The sequence below is a fragment of the Gobius niger genome (assembly GCF_951799975.1).
Source record: "Gobius niger genome assembly, chromosome: 5".
NCBI classification, from domain to species: domain Eukaryota; kingdom Metazoa; phylum Chordata; class Actinopteri; order Gobiiformes; family Gobiidae; genus Gobius; species Gobius niger.
This window is the reverse complement of record NC_136856.1, coordinates 8,535,879-8,560,886: the sequence shown is the minus strand read 5'-3', so window position 1 is coordinate 8,560,886 and position 25,008 is coordinate 8,535,879. Positions and strand designations below refer to the sequence as shown.

The 25,008-nt window shown below is 40.3% G+C and overlaps 1 protein-coding gene across 1 annotated transcript in view; it reads right to left on the bottom strand.

Moving 5' to 3' along the window:
* The window catches only part of slc7a2 (solute carrier family 7 member 2), a gene marked incomplete at its 3' end in the record, with an annotated part of 52,093 nt that overhangs the window by 11,666 nt on the left and 15,419 nt on the right, over positions 1–25,008 (bottom strand). Inside the window, exons 2-6 of the mRNA XM_079557032.1 lie at positions 19,606–19,983; positions 16,709–16,864; positions 11,125–11,290; positions 8,287–8,423; positions 7,982–8,204 (exon numbers count right to left, since the gene is read on the bottom strand). Coding sequence (XP_079413158.1) covers positions 7,982–8,204; positions 8,287–8,423; positions 11,125–11,290; positions 16,709–16,864; positions 19,606–19,975 — 1,052 coding nt within the window. The 5' untranslated portion in view covers positions 19,976–19,983. The remainder of the gene's footprint in view (positions 1–7,981; positions 8,205–8,286; positions 8,424–11,124; positions 11,291–16,708; positions 16,865–19,605; positions 19,984–25,008) is intronic.

Genomic DNA, 25,008 nt, shown 5'->3' with positions numbered 1-25,008 from the left:
ATGTGACAAAAAAGTGACGAAAATTTGATGAAAAAATGACAAAAATTTGACGAAAAAAAATGACAAATGTGACAAAAAAAATTACTACAAAAATGTGATAAAAATGTGACAAAAAATGGACGAAAAAATGTGACAAAAAAGTTACAAAAATGAATTGAACACCCACAAAAAAATGATGGAAAAACAATCTGATGACGTGAGGAAAAAGATCCTCTTGGTTCAGGCGGGAGTTAAGAGGTTAATAAATAGGAAATACGCGCAGAAAAAGCGTTTTGGGGGAACATTTTGTCCCTCAGCACCCCCTAGCTAAAATATCTTCCCACGGCTCTGGGTTTGCCTGAGTCCTCCTAGGAACGCCCCCACCTCCTGGAGACGCCTCCGAGCTTTCGTCACCAGCCGAGTAACCAACCACTGCTCCTCAGCAGAACCCCCTCCCCACTGATGCCACAGACAGCGTGTGGAGGGGGCGTGTCGGAAAGGCTCAGAGGTTCTTAAAGAGACAGAGGCCTATTTCAAGACATTCACTACAGCCATTTTGAGAGAGACATTTTATACAAGGCAGTTATTCTAATTTACTGCATTTACAGACCAACAGAAGGTTTGGTCATCATTGTAGTGTGATATAGACTGGTGCTATGGGATTGAAAAAAGCAGAATACCCCCTCTTTAACGTCCCTGATTGAAACTTTAAGAACCTATAAAAAAAATTATATAAATATATTTTTCAAAACTTTTTTTTTCTTTTGAAGATCTGACTCTCCTCTTTTCATACATATAACATATTATAACTTTAATTTTCTTTCAACCCTTTAATCGCCAACTCTCTATCGCTTAGTTACTATAGTCCAGGGGTGTCCAAAGTGCGGCCCGGGGGCCAAATGCGGCCCTCAGACCAATTTTTGGTGGCCCTCAGCTTCTTGCTGAATCGGGACACATCATCAGAGATAGTCCTTTTTATTTGAAATGTAATAATTCTACACAATTCTAACCAAACAACTAACCTTTTACTGTGAGACAGAGCTGCATGAAGGTTTTGAGCAGAAATAAAGGTGTGGGGCACAATTTAAAGGTTCAAAGGTTTTGCGGCACTAACCACCGATCTTCAGTATGTGGCCCCACAGGAAAAAAGTTTGGACACCCCTGCTATAGTCCATGTTCCAAAACCACAAAAAGTTAAATATTTTTAAAATGTTAAAGGCAAAATGGGAAACTTCTGGTCTGGCTGATGTGGCCTGATGTCTGTGTAAGATGCCCCGAAGGATTTGTTTCTAAGTTAAAATTTGTTTATGTAGCAGCAATTTTAGTAAAAAAAAAAACTCTTCAACACAAACATGTGTTTGTAAGCTATAAAAAAAATAAAGGATTTTTTTTTTTTTTTTTTCACTTTTTCTTTTATATTGAAGGTGTAGCTCTCCTCTTATCATGCATATAAAAATATTATAACTTTTTATATATTTGAACACTTTTAGGGCCAACTTTCTGTCACAAAGTCACTCAGATGTTTGGGGTCCCATTCATTTGCATAGTGGCCCACAGACTTACGTTGTAATCCCTACTTTTCAAACCACAACTATAAAACTTCTGCATATTTTCTTAACCTTGAGGCTTTAAACTAACACCCTGTCATATTTTTTTCACATTTTTACCTAGTGAGGCAAGAGGAAGTATAAAGGCTATAAGATCATAAGAATCATAAGAACCACATAGACTGTTTTCCTGGATGTCTAAACTCCAGGGTCGGCACATTAACACATAATAATCCGGTTGCACTCGTTGAATAAGTGCCTCGTTACGTAATCCTCCTGGCTCAGTATTCCTCACCTGTTTTGTGCGTGTTTTTCACTCTCACTCAAGGCATTTTTGTATTTGTGAAATGCTCTGCTTGTTGAGCGAGGAGGGCGTGGAGTCGCTGGGGGAATATTGTGCAGCTGTAAGTCACTGCTGCTCAGTGCAAAACAAACAGTTGATTCGCGCGATTTCACAAGAGTTTAGAAACCTGCCAAGGGGCGCAGCCTGGAGCGGCGTTCAGCAGCTGAGGTAAACAAAACACCAGGAGTTATCGAATCAGGGCAAATTTGATAAGGACACTTTGGACGTAGGCCTGTACTATTAGTGACGTACTGTTTCATTACTTACTTAACTTTCTACTGTTCGGTCCCTCCAGGATTTCATGGGCCATTTTTCCAGAAGTTGCAATGAAAAGTTGTGATTTTTTTTTAAGAACAGTCCACTGTTTTTACATACCGAGACATGTTCTTACCTGAGCTTCGACGAGGTGATGCGTACCTGTCTGGTCTTTGTGTGTGCACTCAGTCACGCAAAACGACCAAATATGTTGTTAGCATTTGGCCTCTCCCAATGTATTTCTATAGCTTCAAACGGGATGAAGTTAGAAGCGACCACACTGCAAAAAGTAATTAACTAGACGAGTACAAACATCTCAATTTGAGCATAATAATCAAATTTGTTGTTGTTTTGACTGGCTAAGATGTTCTTGGGCATTTGTCCTAGATTATTTCACTTGTTCTGAGATGTTTCTGACTCGTTTCGATACATTTCGTCCTTATTTCAGGTCATTTTCTTTGCCAATGGGGAAAGAAAATTGGTCTTATCTCATTGGCAATTTTACTTTCTTATTTCAAGCGAGATTTACCCTAGAACTGGTCTGAAATGTCCTCAAACAAGCAAAGTAAACTCGGTCCAATCAGGAAAAGTGTCTAAATGAGTGAAAACCGCTCAAAACAAGATACATTTCCTCAATTCCAGTCATTTAAGCCAATGCTTGATATTTACTTTTTGCAGTGCACGCTCTTCCACAGGCACAAAGACCAGAGAGGTACGAATCAACTCGTCTAAGCTCAGGTAAGAACATATCACAGTATGGAAAAACGGTACAGACGGCATCTCTGGAATCGTCCATATATGGTCATGTTTGAAAACAGTTCAGGAGGAAAAATATATTAAACAATGTGGATTTTCTAAGCGGATAAAAGGGGGAACTGTATTGTAAGGCGTAATAATACCAGGAGTAGTTCGAAATCCGCACACTAATCTTCACTTTACTGCGCAGATTCCAAACTACTCCTGGTATTATTACGCCTTACAATATAGTTCCCCCTTTTATCCGCTTAGAAAATCCACATTGTTTAATTTTGTGTAATTATACTTTGTAGTGGAACACTTCACGTAACCATATTTAAATAGGGAAAACGTGGAAGAGCTTGGTAGCTTCTATCTTGACCTGTTTTGGAGCTATAGAGGAGAGAGGGAGAGGCTAAATGCTAACGCCGTCTGCGCCTATTCCTTTAAGAACAGTCCACTGTTTCTACATACTAAGACATGTTCTTACCTGAGCTTAGACGAGTTGATGTGTACCTGTCTGGTCTTTGTGTGTGCACTCAGTCACGCAAAACAACCAAAGATGTTGTTAGCATTTGACCTCTCCCAGCAGTGCTTAATTTGATCCACCGTTTGGGGGAACGCATTCCCCCAATTCAATTTTTTTCAGGGTAATGGATCCGGGAAACATTTTGGAGGATCCGGCAAAAAATGTATCTGATATAATGGTGTCTAATGAGAGTGTTCCGGCAAATGTTTTGGCCTGTTCCCCCAATCCATCACATCAGACCAAAAGTGTTCCTGAAAATACTAATTTACAAATTAAGCACTGTCTCCCAGTGTATTTCTATAGCTTCAAACGGGATGAAGTTAGAAGCGACCACGCTCTTCCACGGGCACAAAGACCAGACAGGTACGCATCAACTCGTCTAAGCTCAGGTAACAACATATCTCAGTATGGAAAAACGGTACAGACGGCATCTCTGGAATCGCCCATTTATGGTGATGTTAAGGAGGAAAAATATTGGGAGAAAAATTTCTCTAATTATTCAAAAACTACTCTAACAAATTCTGAATTATGAACATAGTTTTCTACTAAATAAAGATACAAAGACATGGGCAGGAGCAGAGTGGTTCATCAGCCCATAAATATATAAAAAACGGAGAATGCTAACCTAATGCTACATCTTAGTATCGTGCTAATGCTAGCTACGACTGCCGTTTTTTTCCCACTTCTACTGAACAATCTGCTGTGAGAAAACATCCATATGGGCCTGATTTACACTTGACTTTATTTGTACGTGATAAGTTCATATTCCACCAGAAAATGGCTAGAAAGAGTGAAAATTTCCTTCTATGTCGCGATGCCGTCTGTATCTATACTGGGGGCTAACAGACAGCTTTCCATGGACTTAAAAGTTGGCAGAAAATGTCTCTAAAAGTGTGAAATTACGTATTTAAAGTAAATTGCCCTTTTGTCCAGCAGCGCCTCCACACACACTGGAAGTTTCAAACATTTACTCGGCATCTTTCAGTCGCCAGGAGAATTTATGTGCTGTGTTATGTTAGCTAATCACAGTTGCTAATCGCTCGTTAGCATTTTAGCGCTTTAAGATGTGGCTGGATTTCGTGCTGTGTTTAGATGGTTTATTGGTTTGTTTGTGAGCCTGTAAAACCTTTATAAAACATTCAAGGAAGAAACACAATTGAAAGACACCCTCAAACAGCATCATCGTCTGTACATTGAAGTGATTGGACATTAGGGATGGGCGATACCACATTTTTTGGAATCGATACAATACCGATACTTTTGGGGTCATTTTTCTCGATACCAATACCGATACTGTTCATTTTTATATGGGTGAATGTATTTCAATCAATATACATTTCTACAACTGGTTATTTTATATAATTAATAGGTACATTAAAATGATATTACTGTTAATGTGTTCTGTTTTGGCTCAGAACAAAGATGTAAATTGTCCTTTTATGTCTAAAATTGCTGCGACGCCTACTTTTTACATATGCAAATTAGTATCGATACTTTTTGCCCAATATCGATACTTAAAAAGTAGCCGTTTGGCATCGATATATCGAAACTGTGGTATCGATCCGCCCATCCCTATTGGACATGCAAATGTAGACACATGAAGAGTCAAGCTAAGCACCCGGAGATTTCCAATGAGCAAAATGAATCAATCAAACAGAGAAAAGGTCCCCTCAGATCTGGCATTAGAAGGTGCTCAGTGTTTCTTTAGATCCAATGCTTTTTCCTCTAAAAATATTTATAAGTATGACTTGATCTATGTCTCCAGATATGAGGTAAATATGTTCAAATCAAATATCGGTTTTACTGATAACGATTACAAAGAGATTTAATTGATGTAAAAGTGCTGTGTTATGGTTACATTTTTAAGTTTTGGTTTTCAAAACAAGGTAACCGTTTCATTACGGGCCGGTAAGTTCATGATACTTACAGTGGTAATTACTAGTAATGACAGTGGTACTTATTGTGGCACTAAAAGTGGTAATTACTAGTAATTGGGGATAGGGTTAGGGAGTCACAGAGTTACCACTGTATCTCTCATTACTAAGAGATACAGGGGTAACTCTCAGTAATGAAGGTTGCACTTCTATTTACTATGGTACTTACTGGTAATTCAAGGATACAACAGCAGCAATTCATAGGTAGTAAATGAGGTACTTCTACACACAGAAGTAATTTCTAGGATTGTGTGACTATAAAACAACATAAAACAGCATTAGGGAAAACAAGAAGTACAACCTTCATTACTAAGAGTTTCCACTGTTTCTAGAAGTACATACCTTGTAATTCTCACTATAGTATCCTTTAAGTACCACAATAAGTACCTAGATTTACCACTGTAAGTACCACCATAAGCACCACTGTAAGTACCACCATAAGTATCTAGAATAACCACTGTAAGTACCAAGGACTTACCGGCCCGTAATGTAAAGTGTTACCCAAAACAATTATCCAATCAGAAAGTCACATCGTTTGATTTTATGCAACATTACTACAATCTAAGTAGCTGTCCCAAATCATGTCCTAGTTAGTGCTGGTGAATTCAGTAGTTAGACTGAATTCAGGAAGTTTCTTAGCTTTCAATTAAGAGGTGGCATGTCCATAATGAAATGTGCGCTTTGGTTTTATAGCTTAAAGGGAGACACTGCAGGGGAGACTTTGAATTATTAAAATATTAGTTCAGTTTTCATTTGCTCTCTCAACATGCAACTCTCTCACCTGGAAACAAATAAATGACCTATTCCTCACATTAAGTTGTTTTATTATTGCACTGATTCAACATTACCCTATTAGTAAAGTTTTTAACACCCAAAATTTTGAATTTACAGATTAGCACATTTTCTCCAGTTTGGCTTTACCCAAATCTAAAAGCTTCTTGAAAAAAACGTAAAACGAAAATGTGACGACAACGAGGATGAAAACGCAACAAAAAAGTTATGGAAAAAAGTGACAACAAAAAAATAAAAAATGTGACAAACACGCATCAAAAGAGCCACAAAAGAGCAACAAGAAAGTGACACAAAAGCAGATTCAGTCAAGAAGCTTTTAGATTTGGGTAAAGTCGAACTGGAGAAAATGAACACGATTAAAGTGGGCGTTAAAGGGACCAATGGAGTTTAAAAATGTTCAAATTCAGTATTTTCTTCCCCCTACATGTTCCAACAATGGTGTAGAATGAGCCCAGACCTGTTCACCACAACTGCCTCTAAAATCCTGCACACATATAGAAGCTGCAGTGACACGTATGACCTGAGGTGGCAGCAGTGAGTATAAAATGGCGAACTTGCATCGAGCCCCTTTAAGAGTAACCGGCAGGATTTCAGAGGCACACATACAGATTAATCTATCTTATTCAAAAACTTGGAATTAAAATCAATACATTTAAACCTGGCTCTAGGAATTTGTCCGATTTCTTCACAGAAAATTTAAGGGATTACTGCCATTTTTTGCACGTTAAAAAAAAGAAAAAAAATTCCTCTGCAGTGTATTGCTTTAAAGGAACAGGCCACCGTTTTTACATACTGAGATATGTTCTTACCTTAGCTTTGACGAGTTCTTTAGGACCTGTCTGATCTTCCCCCGTGCCTTCAGTCACGTAAACACAGCGCAGACGGCGTTAGCATTTAGCCTCTCCCTCTCTCCTCTATAGCTCCAAAACTGGTCAAGATAGAAGCTACCAAGCTCTTCCACGTTTTCCCTATTTAAATATGGTTACGTGAAGTGTTACACTACAAAGTATAATTACACAAAATTAAACAATGTGGATTTTCTAAGCGGATAAAAGGGGGAACTATATTGTAAGGCGTAATAAAACCAGGAGTAATTTGGCATCCGCACAGTAAAGTGAAGATTACTGCGCGGATTTCGAACTACTCCTGGTATTATTACGCCTTACAATATAGTTCCCCCTTTTATCCGCTTAGAAAATCCACATTGTTTAATTTAGTGAATTATACTTTGTAGTGGAACACTTCACGTAACCATATTTAAATAGGGAAAACGTGGAAGAGCTTGGTAGCTTCTATCTTGACCAGTTTTGGAGCTATAGAGGAGAGAGGGAGAGGCTAAATGCTAACGCCGTCTGCGCTGTGTTTACGTGACTGAAGGCACGGGGGAAGATCAGACAGGTCCTAAAGAACTCGTCAAAGCTAAGGTAAGAACATATCTCAGTATGTAAAAACGGTGGCCTGTTCCTTTAATACAGATTAATCTATTTTATTAAAAAACTTGGAACTAAAATCAATGCATTTAAACCTGGCTCTCGCAATTTGTCCGATTTCTTCACAGAAAATGTAAGGAATGTAAGGAATTTTGCACATTAAAAAAAGAAAAAAATTCATCTGCAGTGTCTCGCTTTAAGGCAACTTAAGTTCAGTCGTAGTTACTCTTTTATAAACCCCTACGAGCGGATCTTACAAGCATTACCTCTAATTTGGCTGCTACATTGGATAAAGGTTTGAACTGAAGACACCATTTCTTCTGCAACATCTGAGGGTGTTTTAGTTTCCCATTCCCTCCACGGCAGCTCTTTCTATGCTCTCGATTCACAACATAAAGCTTGAAATGGACTTGCGCCGCGCAGGCTCATCTCCTTACCTCGTGGACAGGGCGCAGAGGGAGCCCACAGCCACCACGTATTTGGCCGGTCCCCAGCCCACGTACTCGAAGGCCATGGGGAGCGGGCTCTTCTCGTCCAGCAGGAAGTACGGCATCATGAGGGTGAGCGCCGCGGAGACGCCGAAATACGCCAGGAAGCACACGGTCAGCGACACCACGATGCCGATCGGGATGGCCCTCTGCGGGTTCTTCACCTCCTCGCCTGCGGGAACATTTGGATTAGAGGTGATTTAGGTGAAAGTACGAGCTTCGGCCTTTGCGGGAACATGGGGGTTTCGTCTCGCCTGTTGTAGCGATGCAGTCAAATCCAACAAAGGCGTAGAAACAGGTGGCAGCTCCGGCCAGAGTCCCGCTGAAGCCGTAAGGCATGAAGCCCCCGACTCCATAATCACTGCTCACATTCACCGCCCCGGACAGGTTCCTATGAGGGTCACAAGACAAAACATACAACTGAACAACACTAAGAAAACTCTGGGTTTGAAATTGTCCGTGGGGGTTTATGGGATGATGATGCACATTCACTGTGGTTCAAAAAGGATCTGCCAAAACGTTAATAAATAAACCTTTGGACATCGGTTATTTAAAGGGATATTTCAGGATTTTTGACATACGGCCTCATTTCCTAGTTATCCAGAGTGTTGCTGATTTCTGGAGATATTTTTTTTGTAATTCAAGCAGTTCTTATGTTTGAAGAGTTTCGTGGCGCTAGGCTAATGCAGCTAGTGCATCAGTGAAACAGCTGCATCTATAAAGTGTAAACAAGCTTAAGAAGTAGAAGAAGCTTAAGAAGAAGAGAGAGAAGCTTAAGAAGAAGGAGAAGCTTAAGAAGAAGCTTAAGAAGGAGAAGAAGAGGCTTAAGAAGGAGAAGAAGCTTAAGAAGAAGAAGAAGGAGCTTAAGAAGAAGAAGAAGGAGCTTAAGAAGAAGGAGAAGCTTAAGAAGAAGAAGGAGAAGAAGAGGAAGAGGCTTAAGAAGGAGAAGAAGCTTAAGAAGAAGAAGAAGGAGCTTAAGAAGAAGAAGGACAAGAAGAAGAAGCTTAAGAAGAAGGAGAAGCTTAAGAAGAAGCTTAAGAAGAAGCTTATTATCCAGAGTGTTGCTGATTGCTGGAAATATTTTGTTTTGTAATTCATGCAGTTTTTATATTTGAAGAGTTACGTGGTGCAAGGCTAGTGCATGTCTATGGTATCAGCTAGCCTGCATTAAAAACAGTGTGACCCGCTCCACAGAGCACCTGAGGCAAATCACTTATAACACCAGACTAACCATATAAATGTCTGTGTCCATAGAATAATTTTTGGAAAAAATTCCATTTTTTCCAAATACATGGCAGCTTTGATGTAGTATAAAACAAGGAATTACTCTTTTTTATTTTTTATTTTTGTATTTTTGTATTCTTTTTGTATTTTATTTATTTATATATTATTATTTTTTTTTTATATATATATATTTTTTTTATTTAATTTTTTTGTAAAAAAAAATTCGAAATTTTTTTTTTTTTTTTTTTTTCTTTATCAGGTATGTAATAGCTCCTTTTGTTTGTTGATTTTATTTGCTACACAAGGGGAAAAAAAACAAAACAAAACAAAAAAAAAACTAAATATTGTGTGTAATAACAGAAATGTAAAAATGTACACATCTGAAATGTAAAACCACACAAAGTAATAAAAAAAAAAAAAAAGAATAATTTTTGGAATATAACTGACCTGCATCACATGAATGATCACATTTTGAGGGACTATTTTCACGCAGATCACTCCACCGCCGCGTAGCTTATACAACCACGAAGGTGATGCTGCTCAAATATAAGTTATTTTAAATGCAAAATTATTCCATCGACACAGACATTTATATGGTTAGTCTGGCGTTATAAGTGATTTGCCTCAGGTGCTCTGTGGAGCGGGTCACACTGTGTTTAATGCAGGCTAGCTGATACCATTGACATGCACTAGCCTTGCACCACGTAACTCTTAAAATATAAAAACTGCATGAATTACAAAACAAAATATTTCCAGAAATCAGCAACACTCTGGATAACTAGGAAATGAGGCCCTATGTCAAAAATCCTGAAATATCCCTTTAGTAACAATAGTAATGAAGTAAAATACAATCACAGCAGAGATGAAAAGTGTCAAAGAAATCATCATCGTCATGTCTAAGCACAAGGGTTTGAAGAGGACAGCGGTTTAGGTGTTTGAACGATATAAAGAAGGACTAATATAATAATAAGACTCCATGTTTGTTTCCATCTGTTGTACTTCACCACTAAGTGGAGGCAGGAGACAGTTAATTATCACGTTTCTGAGTGACAGTGCAGGATTTTAGAGGCAGTTGTGGTGAACAGGTCTGAGCTCATTCTACACATTAGGACATGGAGGAACATGTAGGGGAGGAAAAAACTTAATTTAAACATTTTTAAACTCTATAGTCCCTTTAAGTGAACATTAATATCAGTCACTGGGTCCATGATCTCTCTGTACAAGACCAAAAATGTCCTCAAAAACAAAATAATTTTACCTCTATACAATATTATAGGCCTTTAGAACGCCGTGATGTCACCTGAAACCCAGCAATAGTATTCAAATATTCTGTTTTCAGAGTCTGTCATGTGTCTGTAGATTGTTCTATATTTACTTAATGCAGCTGTGTCAGACACAGGCCCCGCCCACTTCTCCTACTGTATTGATCAGTCCTGTGCAGGGCCGGCCCTGGGCATAGGCGACCCAGGTGGGGCTGTGGCTCCAAATTGCGCTTCCATTTTTGAACCTCATGAGGTCCATGCTCCCTCCATCTACAACATCGCGAATGTCTGGACAAAACTTTGGAACAGAAAGTGACAGACACTTGTGGTCTTTTGTGTTGGAAACGAGACATTCAACCCCTCCCTGGTCCTTCTGCTGTTGTGCACGTTTCAGGATTGCACATGTTCTGATTTTTTCATCATATTCAATCATAATAAAATGTAACAAACATAATCATAACAATAAAATAAAAGTGTGTCCAAAAGTATTGGGAAAATACTTGTGCTTTCGTGAGTTGAAAAGTTACTCAAACTCATCTCTCCTGTTTTAAACTCATGAACTGGAGGACAAAAGGTTGACCTTCTTGTCCTTCAGCGCTGCCTCACCTCCGAGTTATCGTTGCGTTGATGAGGGACTCTTCTGAAATCCTCCAGTTGTCCCCGTCTCCTTTGACAAACCCGGAGATGATCACGAACAGCAGGACCAGGACGTTGATCAGAGTGAACACCTTGTTGACCCAGGCCGACTCCTTCACCCCGAACGACAGCAATCCTGGAGGAGAAAGTGGCTTTGAAAAGAGGTTTTGTTTGTCCAGGCCGGAGCAGAAGCACTAAACTGACTGGCACGAGGTCAGAAGGAACATGTGATTTATGTATTTGTTTACGGAAACACCACTCGATCCAAAAACTAACCTTTTACATACAGCGTCAGTGAAACAGCTGCATCTATAAAGTGTAAACAAGCTGAAGAAGAAGAAGCTTAAGAAGAAGAAGAAGAAGAAGGAGAAGCTTAAGAAGAAGAAGAAAAAGAGTCTTAAGAGGAAGAAGAATCTTAAGAAGAAGGAGAAGCTTAAGAAGAGGGAGAAGCTTAAGAAGAGGGAGAAGCTTAAGAAGAGGAAGAAGCTTAAGAAGGAGAAGCTTAAGAAGAAGAAGCTTAAGAAGAAGAAGAAGAAGAAGGAGAAGCTTAAGAAGAAGAAGAAAAAGAGTCTTAAGAGGAAGAAGAATCTTAAGAAGAGGGAGAAGCTTAAGAAGAGGGAGAAGCTTAAGAAGAGGGAGAAGCTTAAGAAGAGGGAGAAGCTTAAGAAGAGGAAGAAGAAGCAGAAGAAGCTTAAGAAGGAGAAGCTTAAGAAGAGGGAGAAGCTTAAGAAGGAGAAGCTTAAGAAGAGGGAGAAGCTTAAGAAGGAGAAGCTTAAGAAGAGGGAGAAGCTTAAGAAGAGGGAGAAGCTTAAGAAGAGGAAGAAGAAGCAGAAGAAGCTTAAGAAGGAGAAGCTTAAGAAGAGGGAGAAGCTTAAGAAGGAGAAGCTTAAGAAGAGAAGCTTAAGAAGAGGAAGAAGAAGCAGAAGAAGCTTAAGAAGAAGAAGCTTAAGAAGAGGGAGAAGCTTAAGAAGAGGGAGAAGCTTAAGAAGAAGAAGAAGAAGCTTAAGAAGAAGAAGAAGCAGAAGAAGCTTAAGAAGAAGAAGAAGGAGAAGCTTAAGAAGAAGAAGAAGAAGGAAAAGCTTAAGAAGAGAGAGAAGCTTAAGAAGAAGAAGTAGAAGGAGAAGAAGGAGAAGGAGAAGGAAAAGCTTAAGAAGAAGAAGAAGAAGAAGAAGGAGAAGCTTAAGAAGAGAGAGGAGAGGAAGAAGAAGAAGGAGGAGGAGAAGAAGAAGAAGAAGAAGCTTAAGAAGAAAGAGAAGCTTAAGAAGAAGGAGAAGCTTAAGAAGAAGAAGAAGAAGAAGAAGAAGCTTAAGAAAAAGGAGAAGCTTAAGAAGAGAGAGGAGAGGAAGAAGAAGAAGGAGGAGAAGAAGAAGAAGGAAAAGCTTAAGAAGAAGGAGAAGCTTAAGAAGAGAGAGGAGAGGAAGAAGAAGAAGGACGAGGAGAAGAAGAAGAAGAAGGAAAAGCTTAAGAAGAAGAAGAAGAAGAAGAAGAAGCTTAAGAAGAAGGAAAAGCTTAAGAAGAAGAAGAGGCTTAAGAAAAAGGAGAAGCTTAAGAAGAAGAAGAAGCTTAAGAAGAAGAAGAAGAATTTTATTTATAAAGTGCCTTCATAAATAAAGTCACAAAGCACTTTACATGGGACAGTTGTATGTTCACCCCACACTCAGTGGTGGCTAAGCTACGTTTGTAGCTTCAGTTTCCCCTGGAGGAGACTGACGGAAGCGCTGTCCACCACCACCATACCTTCACTCACACACATCATTCATCCTGGCCTATTGTACATGTTTTTGTGGTAGGGGAAACCAGAGTACCCGGAGGAAACCTACGCAGACACGGGGAGAACATGCAAACCCCACACAAAAAGGAGCTAAGAACAATCCCACAAGCCACTGCCACTTCACAAAGAATATGAAGTGAAAACTGTGATTGTTCTTTTCTATTGTGCACAGCTGGTCTGTCAGGGAAGGTTTTAAAGAATGTAGGGAATGATTTTAACATCATTTAAACGGAGGTTGACGGGCCGTGGTTTGTTCTTTGTATGTTGTCAATGTTTGGCTCTGTCTGCTGTGGTCGTTGTTGTCCTTTTGTGTCCTTATTATTACTCACTGCACATGAATTTCCCCGCGGGGACAATAAATGATCATTAACTGCTACAACTGAAGGTTTCCGAACTCGGCCGATCTCCGCACAAATGTGAAATGATTAACAGTTTCAATAACATACGAGATTGTCCTTAAGGATTAAAAGTATAAAACAGGTCATGCGGCGTTAGAGCCACAACAAAGTTTCACTGTAGGAAATCTATGAACTTATGGCAACGTGATGCACCTTTATTTGTATTTTACAAGAGCGAAACTTAAAGGTGCACTATACAACTTTTTATGTGGAAAAGAAAGTTGATATTTGTGCGTATTTGACCTTGTAGTGACCCAGTGGCTCAGAGTGGTCATGGCGCCTATACTTTGTGTGGGTTATGTAAATGTAAATTTGCCAGAATCAGTGGCTACTTTCCATCTGTAGTCCCTGACCAGTGCACAACATTAAAGACCAAAGATCATCATCACACAATTAAACCTGAGACTTAAAACGGACAGTGGTCACATGTCTGGTTCCCCATAAGCCAACCTTTAAAGCAGCACTAAGTAACTCTTCCCCCTAGAGGCCATAAGCGCAACTGCAGGTGTCGTAGCAACTTGCGATTTTTTAACTTATTATCTTGGAGAGTAAATACTACGCTGACAGGAAAGGCGAAGGGACAGAGGGTTATTGTTCATCCAATTATACAATTAAAATAATTGTTTTCACTCAAACTTGGCTGTAAATACTGGTTAAAGTGACGCTAGCCCGAAGTTAGCTTTGCCCGTTAGCCTGTTAGCTTCTTCTTTGTGATTCCATTAGTGTGTATTGGTGACTCCGACCCGGTGGCAGTCAAGTTGCAAACATGGTTTTCTGGCCAGAGACACCAGGGGGAGATGAAAGACCCTCCAATCATCCCATAAACACTTGTATTACCCCCACAGGGACTACGGAGAGGATTTATTAAGGTAAACACGTTACTTAGTACTGCTTTAAGTTTTGTTTTAAATACTATGTCTCTAATGTCTGCTGGGATGCGGTTCCACACCATGGTCCCTTTCACTGACAGCACCTGTGACTAAACACTGTGCGTCTATAAGAAACCACACAGTCGCCTCTGGTCACTACTGGATTTGAACGTTCATTCAATAATGATGGAGAGATATAAAACATAAAACAATTGATCCAGGAGCTTCCCAGAGACCACTGCGATGGAAAGTAACGGCGCCATGACCACTCCTACAGCCGCTGGGTCACTACAAGGTCAAACACGCACAAACATCAACAGGATTTGGTGAATATTAGTGATAATTGAACAGCTGTGTTTGTGAAGAATTGTTTATTTAACACCTCATTTGTGCAGTTGCTCAGGTTATATTTGTCCTGTTCGTAATAACGTGCAGGAGGACATGGAGCGTGTATTGTACGATGTTACTTCCTGGTTGTTCGTCCGCTGGATTAGGAGGCGTCAGATTGTCCTGACGAGCAAAAGGAGCAGCTGAAGCTCAATTCAATTCAATTCATCTTTTTTATTTGAGCATCTGAGCTCCACAAAGTTCTTCATAGGAACAGAGTTCAGCACAGTAATCAAGCAAAAAAAAGATACATGCGTCGGTGAATAGCTAAATAGCTAAATAAATAACGTGGATATGATGCTCAAAAGGAGTAGGCAGAAGCTCCTGTTCTTTGCCTCTTTTTAGATGCAGCCAAGAATTCTCAGACATCCAGGTACAGATAAACAAATACAGGTGGAGATCTTTTGATTCAGACCAGCAAGTTTTCGGATTTGATTCTTACCTTTCTTATCCTTTCATTGAACTTTATACACAGGACTCGACAGAAACACGTTTTATTGAGGACACAGTGAATGTGCCCCGGCTCTTTCGTTGAAATTTGCCTTGATTCAATAAGATTCGGATGAAATGAGGACAAACGACAGCTGTAGTTTTTGGCCTGAATTGGCCCCTGTGATTTGGCACCGAGACAAATTTGACTTTTGGGAAAGTTTCTCTGCCAAAGGTCCAAAGACTTTGTGAAATGTTTTTGCTTGGATTTATCACCAAAAGCCAAAAAAAAGTGGCGTCAGGGGATTAAGGATGAAGTTTAAAAATGGCTTAGTCGTTTTGTCCACAGTTTTAAAGATCAGTGATTCAAAGTGCTGCAAACTGCCGTGTCCTCGGGCAAGACTAGGGAGGCACCGATACCACTTTTTCTAAAACCGATACAAGTACGAGTACTTTGATTTAAGTACTCGCCGATACCGAATACCGATACGAGTACAAGGCATTTTCTTCAACATTCTTACTTTTTTTACAGCAGATTGGTTTGTAATTAGTAAATTTACTCATTTACATTTCCTTAAGTAAAGTAGGCGACACATTTAAGAGCAGTTATATTAGAATTGTGCTGATGCCATTTATTTTATTTTCATTCAATATAATTTTTTATTTTTATTGCTCTGTCCATCATAGACAGAAAAGCTCATGTCCAAAAGCTCCCAATGCCTGAGCTTTATTCATTTATGTATTTTTATTTAACAATAGTATTGAGATGTTACTTAAATGGTCTCTTTTCGTCTTTACTTCAGCTCCTGTAGATTTTCTCGTGTGTTTGTAGTAACTTAGCGAGAAGCTACAGCGTTTTCATTGTTCTGCTGCAGCTCATTTTGGCTCAATATAAACATGCTGTATGTCTTTAATTTGGATTTTCTGAGGACTTTTTAGTCGCTGGGTTAGTTTTTCAGGTGAATAAACCCCTGGGCTTAAAACGGCGTCAGAATGGCCAAAACTGCTAGCCGCGAGTTAGCAACGTTAGCCTGTATGTTGTAAACACTGCAGACGCTGCAGCACGAACAACATTAAGCTCTGGTTAAATCCAGCTCAGACTCTGGTTTAGAGAGCGCAGTCTGTAATAAAGTCAGATCTATGTGGATTATTGTATTTACACTAAACAATTCTCCAGTTTGTTGCTTCTTCTCTCCTCAGCCTCGTAGCTGCGCCTCGTAGCTGCGCCTCGTAGCTGCGCCTCGTAGCTGCGCCTCGTAGCTGCGCCTCGTAGCTGCGCCTCGTAGCTGCGCCTCGTAGCTGCGCCTCGTAGCTGCGCCTCGTAGCTGCGCCTCGTAGCTGCACTGGCCACACGTCAAATGGTATCGGGACCTCATGAATGAGTACGAGTATGAGTACAAGCATGTGGTATCGGCCCGATACCCAATACTGGTATCGGTATCGGTGCATCCCTAGGCAAGACACTTCCACCCACTTCCCTGTGTGAATGCGAGTCAGTCGGCGGTGGTCGGATCTTGAAATAATATCAAGAATCAAGTTTCTTTCCGCCACAGGTATAAAAGTAATAAAATCTTCGTATTTGTGCAACTTCACCAAAACCTCCCGTCTATATTTGATCAGGATCAGGACTTCGTTAAAGTCAAAACAAACGGCACAGATTCATCCCCAATAAAAACAAATTGTTTCCTCCAGAGTCTCACCGGAGAGGAGCAGGATGAGGCAGACGGCGAAGAAGTCGGGGTACGGGGCGAGACCGGGCGAGTTCATGCTGAAGTAGGTTTTACAGAAGGTCTCGATGTGTCCCCCGATCATCTCATCGAACGTCCCGCTCCAGGCGCGGGCCACGGACGAGGTGCCTGTTACACAAGGAGGTTATTTAGCACAACAACAGAATTACTATGTGTTTATGCCCCTGTGAACAGTGGGATGATCCTTCAGCGAGGAGCTCCTGACCACATAAGGTCTAGACATAGTTCTCTATATGCTAATGGGTTGAAACTACGTCAAATGCACTATGTTTGCCTATTTGGGGAAAATAAAACAGCTATTTTGGATTATACTGTTGCTGAAATGCTGTTTTTGCAGTGGTGATCAGTGATCAAAGATAGGATTTGGATGAGAACCTGAGAATCTTTATATAAAGGGGATAGATGCAAGTTAGTCATTTTATACTCACTACTGCCACCTCTGGTCTTATGCGTAACTGCAGCTTCTATATTGTCTATATTGTCAGTATTTTAAAAATGTCCTGTCATCCGGCTTGGTCTTATATAATGTTAAAGGGGGGTATTATTGCAAAATGGACTTTTTCAAGCTTTACATCATGTTATTATGTCACTCCCTCATTAAAAACATGCCTGAAGTGTTGCCTTGGCACATTCACGTATTTTGAGTAATCTGTAAAAACTCTGATGGCGGCCATTTTAGGGATAGGTTTGCCTGAGTCCTCCTAGGAACGCCCCCACCTCCTGGAGACGCCTCCGAGCTTTCGTCACCAGCCGAGTAACCAACCACTGCTCCTCAGCAGAACCCCCTCCCCACTGATGCCACAGACAGCGTGTGGAGGGGGCGTGTCGGAAAGGGTCAGAGGTTCTTAAAGAGACAGAGGCCTATTTCAAGACATTCACTACAGCCATTTTGAGAGAGCAATTTTATACAAGGCAGTTATTCTACTTTACTGCATTTACAGACCAACAGAAGGTTTGCTCATCATTGTAGTGTGATATAGACTGGTGCTGTGTGACTGAAAAAAGAATAATACCCCCTCTTTAAACAGTGATTCTCTGCTGGTGGGTCAGGACCCTAAAGTGGGTCACGGAACAATTTTCAGTGGGCCGCGAGTCTATAGGGAACTTTTATTCAATATTTTCCATCTAAACTGCAACTAACTGTGCCTGTTAAAGTGAATGTTACTGGGTTGTTTTGCTCATAATTTCAGTCTTAACGGGAAATCGACGGCTTGTTCAACAAAAACTTGCAGAGCCGTGGGAAGATGTTTTAGTTAGGGGGCGCTGAGGGACAAAATGTACCCCCAAAATACTTTTTCTGTGCATAAATCCTATTTATTAACCTCTTAACTCCCGCCTGAACCGAGAGCATTTTCTCCAGTTCAGCTTTACCCAAATCCTGTAGGCCAGTGTAACACCTCATTTGAAAGACCGACAAAACTAAATGGATCTTTTTCCTCACATCAGATTTTTTTTCATCACTTTTTTTGTTGGGCGGTCGTCTCATGTTTGTCAAGTTTTCGTGACTTTTTTGTCACTTTTTCGCCAAATTATTCAAAAAATTTTGTGTCAAATTAAGGCAAGGCAAGTTTATTTGTAGAGCACAATTCATACACAAGGCAATTCAAAGTGCTTCACAGTTGAAAACAAATAGAATCAATAAAAACATCAACATAAAATTAATCAATTACAGTAAAAGGCGAGAGTGCAGATAAAATACTTTCAGTCATATGCATTGGTAAAAAGAACTGTTTTCAGCCTGGATTTGAACATTGTCAGAGTTGAGGCCTGTCTCACATCCTCGTGGAGACTGTTCCAGATTTTAGCTGCATGAAACTGAAACGCAGCCTCACCGTGTTTATTATTGACTCTGGGAACCACCAGGAGGCCCCTCCCTGAAGTTCTCAGGCCCCGAGATGGTTCAAATTCTTCTCACTTTTTCGGCCATTTTTCCCCGCAATTTTTCGTCAAATTTTTCTAGCTTTTTTGTCAATTTTTTGTCAATTTTTTGTCACTTTTTCGTCACATTATTCGCCTTTTTTGGTCAAATTCTCACTTTTTCGTCCTTTTTCGCAATTTTTTGTCAAATTTTTCTCACATTTTTGTCAAATTTTTGTCCATTTTTGTCATTTTTCTAAAGTTTTTGTCACTTTTTCACATTTCCATCATTGTTTTCGTCTCAGTTTTGTTGCGATTTTCACAGCTTTTTTCCAGAAGCTTTTGGACTGGGGTAAAGCCAAACTGGAGAAAATGTGCTCGGTTCAGGTGGGAGTTAAGGGGTTAATATTGCCTGCAGTTCACAAACTATCCACCAGGGGGTGCTGCAGCGCCCTAAGTACCCTGGGTTCCCATGGCCTTGAAAACTTGTGTGGAAAATACAATATTTTATACGATTTATGACAAATGACAGTTTTATTTGGGTCCTCTTGTAATCCGAGGGTAATGGTGGGTCCCAAAGCCACCTGAAGTAAAACCACTGATATAAAACCTTGGCATTTGTAGAAATATTTCTTTACTTTAGTACTTTAGGCCACAATGTTGAGGTTCGGCCTTTGGGTGTTTTGGGAATGATGAAAATCCGCCTCCACGATGCAAACTTGCCTACCCCGGTATAGGATCTTGGATCGTGAAACTACTCACGTAACTATATTTAAATAGGGGAAACATGGAAGAGCTTGGTCGCTTCTAACTTCACCCCGTTAGAGGATAGGGAGGAGAGAGACAGGTCAACTCGTCTAAGCTCAGGTAAGAACACATCTCAGTTTAGAAAAACGGTGGCCTGTTCCTTTAAGTTTTAGCTAAAAAACAGCCTGTGTTTCCAGATAGAAGTGGGTTCAGTGTGACGGGAAATGCTCAGATCACAGACGTACCAATGACATAGGACAGAATGAGGTTCCAGCCGGTGATGAAGGCCCAGATCTCCCCCACGGTCACGTAGCTGTAGAGATACGCCGACCCCGTTTTGGGCACCCTCGCCCCGAACTCGGCATAGCACAGCCCGGCCATGACGGAGGCGAGGGCGGCGATGAGGAACGAGATCACGATGCTGGGACCGGAGTTTCCCTTCGCCACCTCCCCGGCCAGGACGTAGACCCCGGCCCCCAGAGTGCTGCCCACCCCCAGCGCGATGAGGTCCACCGTCCCGAGGCAGCGGCACAGCTTCGACTCCTCCAGGGAGTTCAGGTCCACCACCTTCCTCCGCACCAGGGAGCGACCGAAAGACAGGCATTTGCCCAGCATCTTCACACCTGAGGGAGGAGAGAGGATCTGTCACTGATCTCAAACACCAGGGTTCACTTTGTCATAATTCTAGTCAAAGTAATATTTTTGTGACTGAAATTGGGCTAAAACTAAATCAAAAATGTTTCATGAGACTAAAACTGTAACTAACTAAAACTAAGACTAAAAAAAGACTAAATACAAATGAAAAGAAGAAACAAACTTCAGTGACAGTTTGAAAGAGCCTCAGATCTTTTCTGCCAAAGAAACCGCTCTGAGCTTTGTTCATGTAGAGAACAAACATGAAGCACCTGGATTGAATGTATTGATATGGTATGTTTTTTATTTAGACAGGGACAGTGCACAATTTAACATTGACCAAATGGAAAGATGCAATGTGCCAGGTTATAGCAAAGATGCTAATTTCCACCTGTCGTCCTTGGGCAGGTTGATGTTACAGTACAAACACTGATTTTAAATGTAGATGAATACTTGACCATGGATGTATACATTTTGACATCATCAAAAACATACATTTAATTTAAACAAGATTGGAACATTAGATCTTTTCTACCGGTCCTTTTTCTAGGTGAACAGTCGCTCCCACATGACGTTACAGATCATGAGCAAGTTTGTTTTTCTAGAAGCCATTTTTTAGTCAAATGCGCAAAACTTTTGAATGTCGTACTTGCAATAATCTCTGTTGGCAATTTGTTCCACTGACCCGATCACAGAGAAGCAGATTTAGTGAAGGCAGTTTTACATTTTGGGACGCTGCATTCTCCTCTAGAAGTGGATCGAGTAGCTCGAGTCATTTTATCAGTACATAGAGTTACACATTTTCTCAGAGGGGGTGCAGTGACTCCATGGATCATTTTTAAAAGCAAGCAAACATTAGAGTAGAATATTGGGTTTGTAAAATTCAGAATTCCATACTTATTTAGTGTTTGACAATGGTGATAACGCCTGGGTTTCTTATCATGGATCTTGAGTTCATATTTATATAATGATTCAAGAGGCCCCAGAACTGTTTTACAGCCTTGTGACCAACTCGATATACAATACATAAAATGTGACAAGATCATGGAGTTCAGGTACAAATGGGACGCCTCTGTGGTAAGAGACCCCCGTATGTATCTAAAGTTGGACAAGTTAAATTTTAAAGAAAGTTTTTTTTACATGATTTTTGAAAGTCAGAGTTGGGTCCAGGGTTACGCCTAAATTCATTAACATTTTTTATTTCCTTAATATTTGGACAATTTATACGTTTACCTCTATTTGTAAAATACATTGCGACTGTTTTGTCACTATTTAATGTCAGACAGTTTTGACTCAGCCATTACTTATTACTTCAACCTGGATGGACTCAGACGAAAGCAGCGATTAGGAAGATTTATTGACATGTGTATTAGTTTTGGCGATCAGACCCCGGCGGTCGACATCGATGTATGAAAGTCAGTATGGATGAACAGCTTGGAGTTAGGGGTGTCTTCCACGGAGCCTGGACCCTGGTGGAGGGATTCACCTTATTCCGCCCCGCCCACTTTTGCCTCTTTTTGCGTTGTCTCGGCACCTCGTTGTCCAGACACTTCCAGTCGAGCGCGAAGCCCGTTCATTTCGTTCGCTCAAATCTGATGTTTAGTCGATTGATTTGTGTAAAATGTCCGATGTTCATTTGCACCAACATGTCGACACTGCAGCGTTTCTCTGCGCGGCCTGAAAACGGCTTTGTTTTCGTGTAGTGACTGATTTAAATGTGGATTGGTTAACACATAGGAGAAAAGGGGCGGGCACAATTCATGGCGGCGCCCACGCGAGCTCCCGGAATAAGGTGAATAGGAGGTGGAGATGGGGTGGAGGTGGGTCGCATCGCAGCTGGGAAGCGAACGAACCATGATTGTTGGGGCTTAAAAGCGGGACCGAGGGCGATGATTGGCTACTACAGAGGTGCGGCTCTTACGCTGACGGTTGAATTAACGCCTAGGCATTAAAGTCGACTAAATTTGTCTGAAATTTAGTCGACTAAAACTAGACTAAAATTGAAGAGAATTATTTGAATTATTTAAATCTCGACTAAAATGTATTTATAATTGTTAGAGGATAACATTAAATCGCTATTTATCATACTGGGTCAGGCTGTACAGTCGTACTATCTCTGTCATAGCCTTGACTGTGGTGCTCAGGCGCCACTCTCTGCCACTGAATGCTTGCGTATCAGTATGACGCTCTGAGAGGGTATTTATCCCTCTTCTGTGGAAGCATAGACAGACTTGAATGGTAGGACTAGCGCAATGTCTCGAGTTCATGTCTCCGGGTCCCGCACCGATGGTAAATAAACTTCTCCTGCATAAGACATCCAGACTGCTGCCTGTCATTCATCTATCCTCTCGAACACCATTGTTATTTCTCTAACAATTTGGCGTCAACGAACATGTCTACAGCTGATCTGGTAGGTGCATTTTTATCCTTTGATAAAAGGGAGGGGGAATGGCCTTGCCAGATTCACGCTTGATAGAAAAAAGAACAATGCAATGGGAAACGTACAATTAGTAAAAATGACATAATCTCATGTTATTGGTTAATTCTGGATGTTTGGTTCCGGTCGAGAGTAGGGACTTTAGGTCCACTAGGTGACTGGGGTATTCCGATGCACAAAGCTTGAACTGAAATAGCTGCAATAATCTGTGAAGCTCCATGCATACAGTTTAGAGTAGGTCAGGTTTTAAACTTGTTGACTCTACTGTTTATCCACATAGCCGTCATAGGCAAGAGTGAGGAACACATATTATAGACTATCTTGAGTGTAAAGCTTTGTTTAATGTTAATTTTAGTGTCAAACAAAAGGCCTCACACCGACATAGCCAGGAAGCTAGAATGCTCCAGAAAGCTGTAAACGAGTCTGGGTCCAGGTCACTGGTCTCTATGTCTGGTTTACGGATAGCAAGTGTGGGTCAAAGCAAAAGCTGTGGGCTATACTGTGTAAAGCTGTTGTTTCATGTTACTTTTAATTTTGAACTAAGTGCTGAATATTGAGTCGGTAATAATTACATAGGCCGTGTAATTAATTACTAAGGCAGTTGGACTTAGAAATACGCCACAGTCACAGGACTGTGACCACAGGCTGGTGTGAAAACTTGAATAGAACTATCTGTTTTTAGTGGTCATAAAAGCTTGTGGTTTAATATACATCTGCTGATTTTTCTTCTGACTATAGAATAGTTACAAGAAGTAGAGAGAGTAGTTGTACTGGTGCTAAGGGATTATGGGTAGGAGATGAACCTAGGATATTTTTCTCCTAAGAGAGATAACCCGCTTAGCACCGATTTTTGAGATGTGCACAAAAGAGAGGAACACGTACGCTCCATATACAACCTATGGAGGCTGTTGTGTTTGTTCATTTCTAATCTAACTGTGAAACTCCAGAATCAACTGATGAACATTGAGAGAAATGTAACTGATGGCTATGGCTCTGGATGCAGCGAGTAGATCTTTATTTCCATGTTTTTATATTTCATATTCTGTGCTTCCTTGCTTGGTTTGCTTTGTTTGCTTGGTTTATTTGATGTTTGTTTGAATTTTTTTCTTAGGGCTATAATGGACACACAGAGAACATAAAGTGTACTGAGTTATTTTGCGATAACAACATGCTTATTTGAGTAAAACTGTACATTCTTTGGTAATAAGATTACACTGACACCAACAAAGTAAAATAGAGGCAACACCATCCTCACAGTTACTCAGTACTCACAGCATTCGAGTACACTTGAGCGAGTAAAATCCAGTGGTGGAGGAATTGCTCGACACTCTTACTTAAGAGTGCAGATACAGATTCTTTTACTTGAGAAGAAGTGAAGGTATCTGACATGATTTTGACTTAAGTAGAAGTGTTGAGTTATGCATTGTGGAATGTGCTTTATAGGCGGAAGGTGAAGGTATTTAAGAGATTATTGTGCAGGATTTTAAAATCATTTGAATCCGGTTTAAACAAGGTCTAAAACAAGGTTTAAAGGAGTAAACCATTGGACTAGGTTTGAACCGGGTTTAAAACAAGGTTTAAAAGACTAAACCACTAAACCAAGTCTAAATTGGGTCTAACCAGTTCATCGTAATGAGGTCACTTTGAAAATAAAATGCTTTACTTTTAACCCAATTGAAAAATATAGTGAAGTAAAGTAGAGGTTCATTCATCATAAATTTACTAAAGAAAAGTAAGATGCCCATACTTTTACCTTTTGCTTGTACTTGTGCTTTTACTTTGTTGCTTTCCACCACTGCACTTGAGCGAGTAAAAACTAAATTATTTCAAAGTAATGTTACTCTCACATAAGTAATTTGCCAGAGATTTCACCTATATCTGGACTTATAAGTGAAGGTCTTGCTGTATAACACCGACCGTGTTCACAAGCAACAAACTACGAGAGTAGAGAGTTTTCACGGACACAGGGTCAAAGAAGAACAAGGGTCTGAATGAACAAAGTAAGGGATCTGTCAGTTTTATACAAAGGACAGATTGTGTTGTTAGGGGTGACCTGATGCTGTTCGGTTTCTTTGACATTCAGCAAGATGCAATGACATAATGTTAGACCAAATTATGAACATTTTCACTTATTTCAAAGTAAGAATAATTCAGGGAGAGTGATGCTCACATTTTGTGTCTCTGCCTTGTCTCCTCTGTCCACATCTACTGTTTCTCCTATCTGTTATTGTTTTGTCTCTGTCTGTGAAGGTCCATGAGCAGAGCGTTCCTGATAAACTCTTGCCTCGGAAGATTGTTGAGTCAGTTTAACAAAACAAAATGCCAACATTGTTTGCTATAACTATTTCATAGAATAAATGGTTTGCATTGGTAAAGCAATGATACAAGTTAAGAGTCCCCGTAGGGTAAACAATGTCCGCATTTTGAATCACAATCAATTGATGTTCACATGACGGTGATGATGAATTGAAAAATGTGTTATTTTTGTGAATTGATGCTGCTTTATAATCTGTTACAGGCCACAGGAACTGTGTGGAGGACTGATTTCCGGTGTCACAATGTCACAATGTCTCTGTTT